Source organism: Neofelis nebulosa, chromosome 9 (genome assembly GCF_028018385.1).
Source record: "Neofelis nebulosa isolate mNeoNeb1 chromosome 9, mNeoNeb1.pri, whole genome shotgun sequence".
In the NCBI taxonomy this organism is placed as follows: Eukaryota; Metazoa; Chordata; class Mammalia; order Carnivora; family Felidae; genus Neofelis; species Neofelis nebulosa.
This window is the reverse complement of record NC_080790.1, coordinates 6,781,892-6,799,371: the sequence shown is the minus strand read 5'-3', so window position 1 is coordinate 6,799,371 and position 17,480 is coordinate 6,781,892. Positions and strand designations below refer to the sequence as shown.

The 17,480-nt window shown below is 50.8% G+C and overlaps 1 protein-coding gene across 5 annotated transcripts in view; it reads right to left on the bottom strand.

The window, feature by feature from the left end:
* The window catches only part of ASAP2 (ArfGAP with SH3 domain, ankyrin repeat and PH domain 2), a 176,701-nt gene that overhangs the window by 83,510 nt on the left and 75,711 nt on the right, over window positions 1-17,480 (bottom strand). For all 5 annotated transcript variants that reach the window (XM_058682488.1, XM_058682489.1, XM_058682491.1 and 2 more), the window contains exon 3: window positions 9,127-9,272. In XM_058682488.1, the coding sequence (XP_058538471.1) occupies window positions 9,127-9,272 (146 nt within the window). The remainder of the gene's footprint in view (window positions 1-9,126; window positions 9,273-17,480) is intronic.

Genomic DNA, 17,480 nt, shown 5'->3' with positions numbered 1-17,480 from the left:
TGCTTTCCAGTTTGGGGGCTACAACAAATCTTACAAATAAAGGTGCCACGATTGTTCGCGGGATGGGGCTCTCAAATAGCGGTCGTAAAGGCCTTCTCAGAAGGTGACGTTTGAGCAGAGTATGAAGTGAGGCTCCGAGCCCTGGGAGAATCCGGTGGAAGAGACTTCCCAGCAGAAGGAATTTCTCACAGGAAGGCCCTGAGGCAGGAGTGTGCCTGGTAGGTTCAAAGTTTCCTATGTGCTTTCCAAAGGCTGCTTCCCTGAACGAATGGGCATCCAGGCAAAGAGATTTTGCAGAAGCAGAAGCTGTTAGGTAAAATGGTCCAAATCTTTAAATGGCACTGGGCCGTTTGATCTCATTTGACCCTTACAACTGTTCTGAGAAGTATGTACAGTTATTCCCATTTTACAGATCTGTAAAGCAACAGAGGGCTGAGTCACCCCCTCGGCCCCCGGACCCCAGTGAGAAGAAGCAGAGTCGAGCTGAGAGGCGGGAGCCTGAGCTTGACCTATCATTTCGCTCCCAGAGACAGCCTCATACACATGACCCGAGAGCAGAGCAGGAGAAGCTGGGACACGGAACACGGGCTTCTCTCTGAGGGGCCGTCTCTGTCAGAATTTCCCTCTGGTTCCTTGATACACAAGGGGAACCATCAGGTCACTTTGCTTTTGGCGTCAGCGAAGAGACTTCGCTCCCCGCCGCCAGCAGGGGTCTCCCGTGCGGGGCACCGGGGACACAGGCTCCCAGGCCGCCTGCTGTGGCAGCAGAGCTCCGCCGCTGATTTGTTTAATTAAAAACGAAGGGAGGGGAGCCCACGCTGATCTTGAGTTAAGTCTGACACAAACTGAAAGATCAAAACCAGCCAGCTGCCAAAAACACACTGGCGACTTTCACGCCAGAGACACGAGGGGATACGGCTGACCTGGTTTCTGCCTTGCACGCTGCGTCTCTGCCAGTCACACTGCTCTGATCTTTCACGGTTCCAAGTGGAGAGAAAATGGTGACCCTCTGCCCCTCTTTTCCATTCGACGCTAGGTGCTAAAGCTGCACACTTCGGGCCACCTGCAGCCATGCTGAAAACCACGGACGGCCAGCTCCGAGGCTCAGGGGAGCACCGGGAGAACCCAGGATGTGTGCCATCCCAGGATTCCACAACTTCTCCTGAAGCCCACATGCCGTGAAAGTTAAGCCATCGACCAAAAATGAAAGCACCCTTTCAAACTTCTTACCTCCTAGAATGCAAGGTTGGGAGATCCTTGCTGGGCTCACAGAGGCCCAAGCATCAGTGTCCCTCTCCTTGGGGGTAAGAAGCCTCGCAGGCACTTCACCCCGCTGTCCTCTAGGCTAGATGGCTCCTGACCGGCGAGGTCAGCATTACAGGGAAACTTATCAGACATGCACATACTCAGGAACTCTCAGAACGGGCCCAACGAAGTGTTCTCACAGCTGCCCGGCACCCGAGTCTGAGAACCACCATTCAGTAGGTGCGGCAAGGGGCCGTGATTCTTACTTGAACGAGTTCCAGGTGGTGCCGGTGCTGCTGGGCCCGGGACTGCACTTGGAGAACCTCTGGTCTAGAGCAATGCTTCTCCACCTGTGTGCCTACTTGTCCCTTGGGGACCTTATAAAGATCCTGGTTCTGCAGACCTAGGGGACGAGGGCCTGGCAGTCTGCATCTCCAAGAGGCCCCAGAGGATTCCACTATGCCTACATGTTCTGTAACCTGGAATCTGGGATATGCAAGCACAGATATGGTTTGCCAAGTTTTAGATTTTAAGGAATGATTGATTAGTAGCTGAAAATTCCCAAAGAGAGGGGAATGCACACAAAGAACCTAGGACCTTGAATTGATCTATATAAATCCACTGATGACACCCCACAGGGGCAGGGGCGGGACTCCTGGCCGAGCAATTTGCCAACAGGAGGGGACACGGGGAGCACAGCTCAGAGACGCCCTCTGTACCATCAACCTCTCACAGCCACCAGCCCCGCCCCTCTGTCACTTTCTCCCTCCCTTACCAACCTCCCCCAGCACAGTGAACACCTGCCGTCCCCTCCTCCCTCTAACGCTTCTCCTCCTGCTACCAGAACTTGTCCTCTGCTTTTACACAGTCAGGGAAAAGGTCACTGTGGCCTCTTGGTCACTGAGGTCACTCATCAGGGCTGTTCCTCCAGCTCTCCGGCTGCCAGGATCTCGCGGACCCTCTGCCTTCATTCATATCTTCTACCCCCATCTGTCCACACATTACCTCTTAGATTTCACAAAACCTTTTTTTTTTTTTTTAAGTTCAAGGTCCCCTATATCATGGTGGTTGTCCCTTTTAATAGCCAGCAATTGAGAAACTACAGGATGGTGAGAGAGAAGACAAACCCTGTTTTGAGTTCATTATTATGATTCAATCAATCATTATGTGAGTATGTCATAATAGTGTGTCCTTTGTGCACCTGGCAAGTCATTAAAGCTACGCACAGGACATGTTCATAAACCTGCAATGATGCTCGTGTGCAGATAGACCTGAAGACTCCCCGGCCCCATCTCCACCCCAGGGACCCAAGGACCAAGGCGGGGGCCATACCCTCAGGGCTCTGTGGCATTTGCACAGTGGCCACTGGAGCACACACTGCTTCTAATAAAAGCATCTGTGTGTCCCCGGCCAGATGGCAGCGTTTACTGCCTGGAGAGCACCAGTGGGCAGCCAGTCACCCCCCTCTGTTTCCCACCCCCAACTTTCCCACTTTCTCTGACTTCCACAAGTCAGTGTGCCATGAGGATTACAACGAGGCAGCCCTGACGTTCAAGAAAGAAAAGAAAAGAAAAGAAAAGAAAAGAAAAGAAAAGAAGAGAAGAGAAGAGAAGAGAAGAGAAGAGAAGAGAAGAGAAGAGAAGAGAAAAGAAAAGAAAAGAAAGGAAGAAACATTATTGAAGTACTTTTACATATATTATGTGTCTGTGCTACAGCCAAGACATGGGGCCCTCAGATTAGCTTTACTGCTTTTGTTGTTCTGGTCAAAGTTAAGGATGTGTTTTCTTTTCTGGTCAGGGATCTGGGAGTGTAGGGAGAAGCATACAGTGCTGAAGTCTTTGCGAGTCTAAGACAAAGCATTTCCCGCTGTGTATTAGGCCAGTTAAGAAATCAGTGCAAAGGTTTCTAGGCATCCAAAGTAACCGTCAGTAGGTCTGTCCACAGACTCCATCCTCCTGGAGAGGCTCTAGCCCTCCTGCCTTCCTCACTCAAAGCTTAGAGATTTTTACTTTTCATACAAGCCTACGGCCAAGTTAGCTTCTGCTCCAGCAACCAGTGCTGTGGAGCAAGAAACCGTGGGGGCAGGTGCTGGCAGAAGCAAAACACCAGCAATTAGCAGGGAAAGGAGAGGACACCAAAATGTCAGAAATGGAAAGTGCATAGTCTGGCACCAATCGAGGGGCAGAGAGCCCCATACACCATGGACAAGACACTAGGGGTTTCTCTGTACTTCAGCGTAGTTCATTAATTTATGCCCCAAACGGTGGTTACGCCTTCCTCCCAAGAAGAGGAAATTATAATCAGTGTCCCTGTTGTTGATAAGAAAGTAAGACATTTTAACATAGAAGACATTTTCAATAAAAGACGTTAAAAGAGAAGAAGTCTGTGTACATACCGAGGGTGAAGGCCTCTGGCAGGAAGCTCTCTGTACACTAAGCAAGGAGATGAGCCATATTAACCTGGGGCATCAGCTCACATTTGGGCAGACGTGGAGGGCGTGGCAGGAGAACACTGCTGGACTGTTCCCCACATGGCGGGGCGGGACACCTCTCCGTGGGCTGTGCCCACGTCCCGAGGACACGGCCCGCAGGCCACCACGTTCCCCCACAGAACGTCACTAGCTCCGTACTCTGCTGCTGTGATGCCTTGTCATGTCGATTAGTTATGTAAAATAAATTCATGACTTATGTGCATGTTGGTCAGTGGAACTCTCAAATTCCTCTTTCAATGTGAGAGAGGTGAAATGTCCTCCGCCTCCGGATCTGACGCCGGGATGCCCTCCTTCCCCGGGCACCCGCTGGCCCTGCTCCCACCTGGGGAAGTTTGCCACCGGTGAGAGCTCAGTTCACTACCAATTCTCTGAAAGAGGACACAGGGACTCCGTGTCTGGGGATGACCTTTCAGCAGTCTGTCCTCTAATGCAAAGCCACCTCTCAGCACAGAAGTGGTCCCTGGAAAATCTTTCCAGGATTCTCACATCCATCTGCTAAGAGGAAGAAGAACCTAAGAAAAGTGGGCTGAGTTTAGAACCAGCTTCATTTCACACATGTTACATTTCTGGAGCTGCCTTGTTTCTCCCCTTTTCTGCATTAACTACAGAGAAAATTCAGAGGCTCTCTGAAGGTGAGAATCTCACCCCTTAGTAACAAGATCTCACTTTATATTAAGTTGGCCTTTCTTTGGAGATGTTCCAACGGCTTTATAAACATCCTTTCACGCCACAAAGCAGGTAGGTGGTAATTCTTCTGTCCGGACAAGGGGAGAATTGACAATCTCAGCCACCCAAAACTGAAATGTTTTTAAATGCCTGAGAGAAAGTAAGAGCAAGGCTGTAAAAATAAGAGATAGGACAGATGTGACCAAAAATAGGAATAAGAATGGTATACAAAATACCAAAAAAGGAGAATTTTCCTGTAATCAGCTCGCTCTCAGCAACAGCTTCTTAGAAGCGGCCTCTTGGTGCTCTGGTGGCCGGGCAGCTTTGCCGCCACCACCGGCCTGGAAAATCAGGCCTGGTGATGCTAAAGCTAATTTTGGTACCAATAAGACATTCTCCCTCTCTCTCTGATCTTTGCCAGAAACAGGATCAACCACCCTAACTCCATGAAGTAAAAGCTGAAACTAAAGGAACGCACACAGTCTTGCGCTAACAGGAAGCTCCTATGACCAGAACTGAAGTTAGCGTCTCAGAACGACACTACGATGTCACTGTGTGCTGGGCTTAATTTACAAAAAACCTTTCCCGCTTACTCCTTTCCTCTTGGTGCTGGCCCTGAGGCAGGCCTGGTTTTCCCACCCTTGTGTTACAATGAGGAAACTAAGGCCACCCGGCTGCCTCATGGCCACTGCCACTCAGCCTGGCCTGCGTTTCCCTCTACGCTTTCCCCACACTGCCATCCCTCCTGTTCGATCCTTTCCTCTCCAGAACAGCTGACAAGAAGGCTCAATTTCCTTAAATGCCACAGTGGACACAGTATGGATTTGGAGCTGTGTTTGTTTGTTTGTTTTGTTTTGTTTGAGAGAGAGAGAAAACGAAACAGAATCCTGATCAGCACGGAGTCTGACACGGGGCTTGAACCCACGAACCGTGAGGTGGCAACCTGAGCTGAAATCGAGTTGGACGCTTAACTGACCGAGCCACCCAGTTGCCCCTGGATTTCGAGTTTTAAGACCTGGATTTGAATCCCAACTCTGTCGCGTCATCACTACAGACCCGGTAAGCCAATCAGATGAAGGTAACACAAGCCGTCTCCCACAGCCGTCAGGAACGGAAGGAACCAGCAGGAACAAGTGTCCCCTTAACGCCTCACGCCAGGGTTACTGCCCCATGGGTGCTCATTAACGATGGCCACTGACAACTTACTGCAGAAAGCGGGGGCCCTGCCGGGACTCCCACAGTGCGTGCTCAAGGTGGCAAAGCCGTGGGGTGGTGGGCGGAGCAGCAGTCCGCAAGGTCCGGGCCCTGCCCTGCCCTCAGTTTTGCAGAAAATCAGGAAGAGAAGGGGCGGTTTTATTCAAGCGCACCGGTGTCTGTGTCACTGATGGAGAAGGCTTGCCTCGCCAAAACCACGTGCCCAAGTTTTTGATTTTTAAAATTCCATTTCAGAGATGGATCAGTTATACCTCGTAGTTCACTCTAGTTGTGATTCTGGCACATGCGGTTAACAGCGAAGGGCAGTTCCTTTCCAACCGCATGCCTGAGTCATATAACCTACAGAGCAGGGGGAACACGGACTCGCTCGACGGGGTTGTTGTAGAGATGAGGTAAGTTAAGACGAATAAAGCAACCGGCAAATTCCACACACAAAACCGGGTATGGTATTCTCGGTCTCGTCTTCTCTAACAAAACAAAACGAGCACACCCAACTCCAAATCCTTCGTCCTCTCCCATTCAGAGCGGAGCAGAGCCAGGTGTAGAGATGAGCCGGATGAAGATAAAGAGGCGCTGCCTGGGTGAGGGGGGGGCCCCTGCTCGAGGCCCTGCTGGCGTTCCCTCTGCCGTCCTCCTGGGGTCCCTGTCACCGCCTCCCTCCTGGCTGGATCCTGTTTCCCGACTCACACATCTTCCTCTTCCTTGGCTTCCCTCTTCATTTTGCTAAAGCGCGTCCTTCAGGAGTTCCAGAGAGATGACGCACTGGCGCCACACTTTTCGAGTCTTGCGTGTCCGGAAGTGTCTCTGCTTCTACTCCCGTGCACAGCTGCTGGGATTCCAGGTTAGAATCGTGCTCCTCAGGATATTGGTGGCCTTGCTCCGTGCCTTACAAATTCCAGTGTTCCTGCTGAGATGTCCAATACCGCTGATTTTTTTAATGTTTATTTTGAGAGAGAGAGAGAGAGAGAGAGAGAGAGCGAGCGAGCGCACACAAGTGGCAGAGAGGGAGGGAGAGCATCCCAAGCAGGCTCCTTGCTGTCAGCACAGAGCCCGACACGGGGCTCGAACTCATGAGATCATGACCTGGGCCGAGATCAAGGGCTGGACGCCGAGCCCACTGAGCCACCCAGGTGTCCCCGACACCACTGGTTCTTAATCCACCACGTGCCTTCTGAAGTGTTAAGACCGGTCACCTGCGGTGGGTCCTCTTCCCTCACTGTTCCGGGCACTGGCCGGCCTTCGATCTGGAGACCAGCCACACCTTGTTGTGCTCACGACACCCTCCTGTTTTCCATTCTCTCTGAGGCACCTGTCCACTGAGGATTAATCCTCATCTCGTCTTTTATTTGCCATGTTTTTGTTTTGCTTTATTTTTGATCTGTTTTCTGAGAGGTCTCTATTCCAACCTTCTCACTGGATTTTTGCTTTTACATTTTCTCACAGCAACCGTCTCTGTCCTTCAATGATAAGCTGCATCCCGGCCCCTTCCCTCTGACACAAGGTCTACCCTGATCTCTCTGAGGCATTAAATGTAGTCTCTTTAAAGTTCTCCTCTGCCCTTCACGCTGCCTGTTTCCTCTAAGTCCTTTCTTCTGCTTATTTTGGTCTTTCATTCTGGAGGCCATTCGCTCCTACTCAAGAGCGAGGCGCTCAGAGCAGGGAAGGGGCAGACCCACAGGGGCGCTGGGAGAGTGGGCTGCAGGCGACCTGTGTCACAAGAAGACCCCCACAGGTCTTCCCTGGGACCATTCAGTTTCTCCAGTTTTAAATTTTTTTTGATGTCTATTTATTTATTTTGAGAAAGAGAGACGAAGCCAGGAAGGGGCAGGGGGAGAAGGGGAGCGAATCCCAAGCAAGCTCTGCATGGTCAGCAAGGAGCCCCATGCAGGGCTCTAACTCATGAACACGAGTTCCTGATGTTTCAGATCAGAGTTCTGAGTTTCAGATCATGACCTGCGCTGAAATCGACTGTCGGGTGCTTAACGAACTAAGCCACCCAGGTGCCCCTTCTCCAGTTTAAAAAAAAAAAAAAAAGCTCCAATCTGACTCAGTGGTGAGAACCTAATAAGCATGTCTGCCGGGGTCCAGGGAACAGACCGATGGGGGGCTGGAGCTCCCTGTTCGAGGTGCTGGCTGCCAGCCTGCTTGGAGCATGAAGAAATGAGTGACCAACTGGACAAAACCCCACGAGATTGCAAATTAACGTGAGTAAAAAACTCAAGTACAGTGATGGCTTTTTAGTGCTACCATTCCTAACTGAAATATTTTACAAGTGAAGACAGAGCCTTAAGGACCTGGTTGCTTCCCCTCTCCCTTATTAGCTCATATACAATGTTCCCTTCCTGCCACCTCCTCCAGCCAGACGTACAAACCCGCCATCATCACCACTCCAAGAACGATGAGCTACTTTCTTCGCTTGTAATTCGCGTGCGGACGGGAGAAATGAGATAGGCACTGCTGTTGGCGACCCTGACCCGCTCTGGTCACCCATGACCTTGGGGGAGCGAAACAGGAAAGAGATGTGGGGACCATCCTGGTGTACATTCCCCTTGTGGAAGAGACCAGGTGGCAGGTCACAAACACCCTCTCGGGCCGTCCACGTGTTCGGGACTCTGTTCCCACAAGGGAAGGCACAGAGCTGCCAAGCCCAAGAAAGAACCCCATTCACCCCGGCTCCCCGGCACCTACCACAGGCAAGAAGTGCCTATTCCGTGTTTCCACGTACTTAAGAAGTGACTTTTTTTAGGCTCTGCATTTGGGAGCATAAAAGGCCTTTAAATATTCATAGCAATTTCTGTGCTTTGATTATAGGTTACCTTGCTGTGTAAGACAGGCCTGAAACATATTTGTTAAATATTGTTAAGTTTAAATGCCTACCATAATTACCAGAAACAGGACTATTCTACATAGTTTAGAAACTTAAAAATTGAAGTCAGAGGCCCTTAAGAAGATGAATGCTTTTATCCATTTTGTCCCACAGCTGTGCATATTTAAAAGGCTGACTTGAATTTAAAAAGCCGTGTGACCATGAAAATTGCAATTCTAAAATGTATTCCAAAGTGACCTAATGTGATGGAAAATACAATTCCTTTAGGTACCACATTACCTATGAAATTTATTCCTGTTCATCAAACAAACCTTAACTATCCTCTACCGAGCTACCTTTCCATCTGAAGTAACGGCAGGGGCACCTGGGTGGCTCAGTCGCTTGAGCATGTGACTTCGGCTCAGGTCACGATCTCAGGGCTCGTGAGTTTGAGCCCCACGTCGGACTCTGTGCTGACAGCTTGGAGCCTGGAGCCTGCTTTGGATTCTGTGTCCCCATCTCTCTCTGCCCTTCCCCTGCTGACACACACACACACACACACACACACTCTCTCTCTCTCTCTCTCTCTCTCTCTCAAAAATAAACTTTAAAGACAAATTTTTAAAAAGTAAAATAGAAAAATAAAGCCACGGCAGGCATGTCGCACGTGGCCCACGAGCTGCACGTGTATGTGGACACTTACCAGGTTTTTGAAAAGTGCCGTCAACTCCTTTGTGAACACTGAGAACTTCAGGAATGCACTTCCTAAGTCCGGGTCGTCTCTGCACACACAGTTGCCACCGAACTTCTCCAGAGCCTGGGTGTACTGCTCTTCATTTTCCACGTGAGCTACGGGCAGCAAGGTGAGATGCGTGGTTAATACGGCAACCTCTCCATCCCCATCCTCAGCAGCCTCTTCTTAGTTGTGAATAAAACTGAACACATCAGCAGGACAAAAACCTGAGACAAGTCAAGATGCACCAGGAACAGAAATCGCTTTGCCGTCCTGACAACGCCCCGTCGTGCCGGCAACGGATCCCAAAGGACAAGCACGATGACCGGGAGGGAAAGCCCCCAGATTCTTCCTCGGGTAAAGAAAACCACTGCCAGCCAATGCCAATACCTGGGCCTGAAAACCATGGCAAGCAAGGGGAACATTTGTCTGTGATGGGCCGCCCCTGACCCTGAGCCGGATTCCCATGACCCCTGAATGGTGTGCCCGCCCACCTTACCAGGGAGGCGCTACGCCCTGGACCCCCAGTGGTGGCCTCAGGGGCTTCCGACATGAGTCTACCAAACAGAAGAGAAAATTAACTTCACTGTTTAAGCCCGTTTTCCTTGTTTTTATTTTTATTTTTTCCTTTGACATTTCAGAAAAGGACTTGAGAGTTCTGGATAAATTAAATGCATTTCTGAGACTATACTCAGCAAACAAGACAGAAAAACACACATATGGGTCCTGAAGAATGTGTGGCAGAGCAGGAAGAGCCCTCAGATCTGGGTTCTAGGCCCATGCCTTCCGTGGCATGGAAGGAGCACATACGTGACTCCCGTGGGTAAATGACCCAATGTCTCAGCCACCAGAAGGTCAGAGATCTGCTGTGCGATACTCACAAGGATAAGGGGAGAATCCAAGAAGAGTGTGGCTGACATCGGCCCCCACCCAACAGCACTGACTGGTAGTCAGCAACAGCAGACGCCATTCATATGATGCACAGTTTATGTTCTTCCACTCCTCACGACAACTTTGTAAGACATATGCACTTTTTCTCATCATGGTGAAAAGAAATCGGGGCTCAAAGAGATCAAATAAGTTGTCCTGGAAAACAGAGTCAGCAAGTGGCCGAGCCAGAGTTCAAACCAGCTTGTTTGGGGGGGGCCCAGGGTTCTGTGCACTGGTGTCTGTGTCACTGATGGAGAAGGCTTGCCTCGCCAAAACCACGTGCCCAAGTTTTTGATTTTTAAAATTCCATTTCAGAGATGGATCAGTTATACCTCGTAGTTCACTCTAGTTGTGATTCTGGCACATGCGGTTAACAGCGAAGGGCAGTTCCTTTCCAACCGCATGCTCTTTTAGAACTATTTCAAAAGTTGGTGGTCAAGACATGGGCAATTCCAGTGTGGTTTTGGAAGGGAGCAACAGCCACAGCAGACGTCTGGTGCTGAGGTCACTCCACGGGGTGGGAGAAAACAGAAATGCAGAGACCTAAGTCGCCCTGGGAGCCAGGGGGGAGAGCCCCTCAAAATGGTACCTGTGCCGCTCTAAGTGAACACTCATGGGGCACTCACGGGGTGAGGGGATTCACCTTCAGTTAATGCCTACCAGGTGGCCTTTAAAGCCTTTGTTCAACTTAACTTGGTAACACTCTGAGGTGTTAACATTATCACCCCTGTTACCTTCTGAATGGGGTGGAACTCAGCAGGGTGATACGATTCGCCCAAGACGGTACGATTGGTAAGAGGTGGGGCAGGGGTCAAATCCACCCTCTGTCCACTCTGCGGGCTGCCTCCCACGGTCAGACACCTGGGGGAAAGAGGAACCTGCCTTGTCTTCACTGGCTGTCAGCCAACCGGATGCAGGACACACAGCAAGGCTTCACGCTGCGGCACCAGGAAGAATGACGAGCCTCCTGTCATCCCTGCCTTGGGGCTTCTCAATCGACTGCCTCGTACAGGTTATGTCTTAAAACATTCTTTCCCTTACAAATCGTCAAAATAACCTGCTGCTTCCAGCAACCCCAATCATCGTCAATGAAGTGTTTGGTCCATCATCATCACCGTGATCTCACACGTCTCAAGTGTTCTGTTCCACTGCAGTCATTATTTCTGATGCTCAAACTGTCCCAACTTAGGTCAGTGGGACCCTCTTCACGCTGATCTCACTGTGTTTTTTTTTTTTATTATTATTGTTTATTTTTTAATGTTTTTATTTATTTTTGAGACAGAGAGAGACAGAGCATGAGCAGGGGAGGGGCAGAGAGAGACAGGGAGACACAGAATCCGAAGCAGGCTCCAGGCTCCGAGCTGTCAGCACAGAGCCTGACGCGGGGCTCGAACTCACAAACCGCGAGATCATGACCTGAGCTGAAGTCGGATGCTCAACCGACTTAGCCACCCAGGCGCCCCTCACTGGGGTTTTTAACACAAATTTCTCTCCTTGCAAACAAATTGGTAGCTTCTTGAGAAAGACCGTAGCCCTGTATCTCTCTGTGTCTTCCTGAAACAGCAGTGTGGTGCCCCACTGTGAGCACAGTAAACCCTCCATAAATACAGATTAACTGATTGACCCACTGGTCCAGATCGCCCAAAGTTCTGAGATTTTCCTACTAGAGAACAGAAAGTAGTTGAGCGCCTTTATTTTTCTTTTGCCGAAAACAAACTTAAAATAGGAACCCAAAATAAATAGCTTGGGAATAAAGTTTCTGGAAGGAACCCAAACTGGTCTATCAGCTTTTATTTACGAAATTGTGAAAGCTGTTTTTCTAAAAAGAGCTCGCTCTCTTGCCTCCCCCGATGTTCAAATATATCTTAAACTCTGGTTCGTATTAATGATCCAGAACCCAAAATCCTTCATGTGAGAGGGACTTGGGAAAATGAGGCTCCAAGTCACTGAGACCACGGCAGGACAAGACTCTGTTTCTTTCTCGATTCTAACCCCACAGCCCTTCCGTTTCCCACATCCCACTGCCCCGAAGTCACACTTTCCACCAACCCAAGTAAAGGGATGAAACGAGAGAGTCTCACAGAAAAGTCTATTATGAAGCCAGTAAGCACACGTACGTTCTGAATTTAGAACGTGAGGACAGCGTTTTGTTGTGTGCTTTTCAGTTTACTTGGTTCTGTTATTTTCAAAAACCCTGGTACCAAGGAGAAGGCCCCGAGCACACAGTGGAAGCCCAAACAGTTGGACCCTAACAGCACAAAGGCAGCCTGTTTATTAACCCTGTGTTATTCCACAAAGGGCCAAGCACAGCGAGGAAGCAAGCCGGGGGCCCAGCACTGCCAAAGGACAGCAGGGGTCCAGAGCCAACTCACCTCCAACCAACCCTTACTTCCACCTCATGTAGTTCACTCGTTACCCCCAAGCCTGCAACAGGGGTGGGACCATGTGCTGGGGCGGGACACGACGACGACGAGGGCGCACGTAGTAGCTGGCACGTGTCTCTGGGGAAGGACACGCTAACCCACGCCGCCGATGGCCCGTGCCGTGCCAGGTGCTGAGGATTCAGAGACGCCAAGAAGCCGACATCTGAACTGGGGCTCCAAGGTCAGGTGGCAATTTCCAAACAGGGAAGAAAGAGGAAGGTAGTCGACCCCAGGGAGTGGCGTGGAGCCTCGTGTGTTCAGAGGCTGTGAACGCTTTCTCAGGTGGAAAGCCCCAGCCTGCACGCGGCGCTCAACCCCCAAAACCATCACAGGGCAGCACAGGCCCTCCTCCTCAGGGCCATCCACGCCCACCACTAGGTCTTTTCAGTTGAAATGGGCCCTGGCCCAGAGGCCTCTCTTTACAGACAGGAGCACAAAGCTCAGAGAGGGTGCCGACTTGCTCAAGGCGACCCAGCAGATCTGGAGCAGCGTTGGAGCAAGAGCTCAGGTTTCCTGACACCCAGTCCTCCAGCGTTCTCCCATCTGCTCGCCACGCAGCCACCACTCTCGGCTCTAGGCTGACGGAAGTGTCACAGTCCGCCAGCCGAGCACACGTGCCGGTAACCCAAACACCAAGGGCCACAACCAGAGAGCAACGGTGGTGGGCAGGTCACCCTGACTCGGCCCATCCGAGCCCCTGCTCCTGGCCAGACCGCCAGCCGCTCCGGTCAACCCCGTGTGACACCACACATCCCAACCACCCACGCAGAGAGCTCCGCCAAGGGTGCATTTAGGAAGAGACGTACGTTTCTCCGCAGTGGCGGCTTTACAAAGACACTCCCTGGATTGCATGGCGATTGACAGTCACCCGTGGGCCACAATTTTAATGTCAGGATAATCTGCACATCAAGGACACCATTTCCCCGCACGCGGGCAACCCTACGCCTCGCCTGCTTTCGCATCTGACGTGGAGCACGCAGCTCCCGGGAGAACAACGGTTTCCCGAGAGGATCAAAGACGGCCCCTGCTTCCAACAGGATCTCTGCCCTGTGACCATCCATCCCGTGGGAGAAAACTGTTTTTAGAGCTTTATTTCCAGAGTCGTCCCAGATGAGAGCCGCTCAGTTCACCATCTGGTAATCTGTATCGACAGCCCACAGCAGTTCTGCCATCCAATAACCCCACTTCAGAAATCTATTCTAAGGAAACAATCCAGGTGACCAAGAGATGTGTGTACAGAAGAGTCTGCAGAGAATGAGAACGGAGACCGCCCAGCGCTCCGACAATGTGGGAACGGTTAAAGAACGGTCTCTCCAAAGTGGAGTATGGAGGTTTTTGAAATCATGGAGTAGGAACATGGTCAGGATACGTTTAAAAAAAAAAAAAAAGGTAGGATACAAAACTGCACATTTAGTGTCCACTTTGTAAAAAGTTAGAATGTAGAGGAGTCTGAAAGGAAAAGGCATCAAAATGCTAAGTGGTGGTAAACACAGCGAGCACTCGACCACCAGCGCGGTCTATGCGACACTGGACCCTTTCCGGGTGGGCGTCTCACGGCCCCGGGAGCACCCGTGGGAGCGGACACGCCCAGCCCGGGGCTGCAGACCAGGAGCACACCCCAGCCTGTCACCTGGGAAGCGGGACCTGCCCACGACCATGCCTTTGTGCTACTGCTTTTCTTCTTTCCCTTTTGATTTTATTTGGAAGTACTCGTTGCACCCAATGTGGGGCTCGAACTCACAACCCTGCGATCAAGAGTCGCGTACTCCCCTCACTGAGTCAGCCAGGAGCCCCTGTTCTACTGCTTCTCTGAATTTTCTAAACGAAGCTCATATAATCTTTATAATCCGAAAACAACATCTAGAATAAATAAATTGAACTCAGGTGTCAGCTACAACGGGTAGATTACTCTGGCTCTGTGTGCCCGTGGAGGATATTATTTCCACCAGTCTCCCCACCAGTCTCTCCTGGACAGGCTGACATGATGGAGACAGACCTTGGGACCTGAGTACCTACCCGAATTATCTCTGACAAGACACAGGTGCCTATAACCAAAACCAGTTTGATGAGAACACCCTCCCTACTTTATAACCCCTGAGCCCACGCTCAAGACAAGCCAGACAGGAGGGAAAGATGGCCTCCCTCTTGGAGCCTCATCACTTGCCCTGTCTCCAACATACTGTGCTCTTTTCTATTTTCAAAACTCATTTCCTTTAACTCTTTCCTGGGGCGTCCCCGCTGACCTTATGGCAACTACCAGTCCTTACGGAGGTCATCATGGATGCATGTGGTCTGGTTATGTCTAGCACGGGAAGCTCGCGATGGAGTCAAGGTCAAGGTGTGGGCTGGCTATTGAAATATGAAAACTTTAGTCTGAGATCACCGCGTACTCTTTGATCCCGCCCTATATTAATGACAAAAAAATGAGAGTTAGAGGTCTGTGTGAAGAACTCCACACAGCCCCCCTGCCTCTATATAAAACTCCCACTGCCCGCAGAAAAGTGCATTTGGGAGGAAAGGGGGAGGGGGGAAGAACGGAGACCAGTCTACTAGATGAGGTCTTTTTTTTTTATGTTGTCCTTTCTGTCACTTTAGATTACAGGCTCAGAGTACAGAAAGCCTCTCAACATGCACTTGTACGTACTCATTCTGTAGCTCCCGAATACGCACTACCAGTCGAGAACTTTCTGGTTACGATAGGGTAACAACCCAATCACCCTGAAAGCCCATTCTGCAGCGAGCACTAATGAACACTAAAGATTCATGAGCCACAGCCCCTGCCTCAAGGAGCAAACCTCTGCAAGAGAGAAAGACTCACACGCCCGTCAGTTTGGTGCAGAGCGCGCAGCTAGAAAGGGAACGACACGGGGGATGCTCGGGGGCCAGGGATGGCCGGAGCCCGGGGAGCATCCGGCGGGGGTCAGAGGAAAGACCGCATCCCAAGTAACAGAGGGTCCCAAAACGCTGTACAGTGACATGATTAAGACTCGTACTCAAGACCGTCGAATCTGGAAGGGACAAAGACGGATAAACCCTGGCACCTGCCAAGGCACAATGTAGCAGGATGGCGATAAACGTGCAAGAACAGCCCATCGCTGGCGATGCTGCCGGAGGTAGAAACACAGCCTGCGATGAGGAAGAGTCCATTTTCTGGGGCTGGGGATGGAAAAGGCTTCTCAGAGGAGATGAAGCCTAAAGGACTCTTGTGCTTCAGAATCCGGTCCAAGAGATTAAAGCCAAGCAGTCAGCTGCTTGACTCACCCCGGCCTCTCCTTATGCAAAGAGCTGCTTCCCATCCCCAGGCTGCTCTACCACCAAAGCAGAGGAGGAGGCAGGAGCTCCGGCCGAGGAGCCCCTTCAGCCTGGCGTCCCCAGGGGCCTGGCCCAGAAAGCACGGAGGCAAATCAACGTCTGCTGACTGTGGACTGTCGCTGCTGGAAACGTTACGCCCCCGAACTGCACGGACGCCCTCTGTGGGCAAAGCGGCTTGACCGGCCACACTACACAGCGTGCATGTGGTCACTACAAAGTGCTCTCAGCCTTCCTCCCCTTGATTCTTGCCTCCTCGTCCCCGAAGGATACAACTCACATTACTTCCAGATGCTCCCCGGACTCCCCCCGCCCCACTTCTTTGATAGCACAGCCAGCGGACCAGAAGGAAAGACCACTCCTGTGGTGTGGCGAGGTCCCCCAGAGTCTTCATGCCCAGGAACAAGCAGCCTTGAAAAATCAGTGGTCTCCGAGGCTCACGTAATAGCTGCCATTTGTGTAGGAAAAATTGTGGATACACATACATACATATATTTACACACACACACACACACACACACACACACACACACACACAATCTTTCACCCCTACAACTCTGGGAGATTTTACAGATGAGGAAACAGGTTCAGATACTCTCTGAATAATGCAGTCAATGTTTTACAGTAAGTAAGGCGGAGAATCGGCTCTGTGATGATACCCACATCTGTAAACTGTGAGGGTTTAGCCAGATCAGTGGTTCTTTAATCTTCTGTCGATGACGGACACCAACAAAAATCAGAAAAATGTTTTGATGCAAGAAAAAGGTATCTTCACATAATTTTTCATACACATTTTGGGACACAGACCCCTGTCCGCAGACCCTACATATGCCAGGTGAGAAAGCCCTAGCCTGGGTGAGCTTTTAAAGTCCCTCCCAAATAGATACCGTGACCCTCGGTATGATTCATGTTAATACTTGGGACTTGAAGTCACAAATCCTAGCGTTCCTTCTGATTAGCTATCCTTCCATGATTAATACATTGATCACTGCTACCAGGATTCCACAATTCCCCACCTAAATTCCAACCATTATTCTTAACCCGAAGAGAAGAGGCCACAAACCCACAAACATCTCGGAGACCTATAGGTGGACGGCCTCTGAAGGTCTCAGAGTCAATGTCGCCATGGCCCCTACAACCTCCTTAGAAAAGAGGGGCGCCACGCCAGCGACCAGCTCACCCAGCCAGCTCCTCTCTCGTGTTTGAGTCAAAGCCCGATCCCATGCAAGTACCCTCTAGAGAGGAACACGTAATATCTCACTTCCTCATCCTAGACAACGCCTTCGGATATGCGTTCTCCCTACCCTCCCGAGCCAAGATGCACCAGCACCTTCCAACGTCCTCCTACAATGAGGTTTTCAGCTTGAAGACTCTGAGGTTCCTCTTTAAATGCTGCTCCTACAATTCAGTAATGGGGGTTAACTACCTTTTTGGATTTTTTTTTTTAAACACACTTCCCCTAAGGTCACTTGACTCACCTTTGAGCTTCTCATGTACTGGGTCACACCAGTCGTGATCAACCAAAACCACCTGGAGGTTTTCCAAAGGATCACAGGGCTCAGCCAGATATCTGGTACATTCCCACCACATTACTGCTTGCTCCTTCTCCACTGCGGGCCCTCATTCACAGACAGCGGTGCCACGGTCAACAGCAGAGTGGGG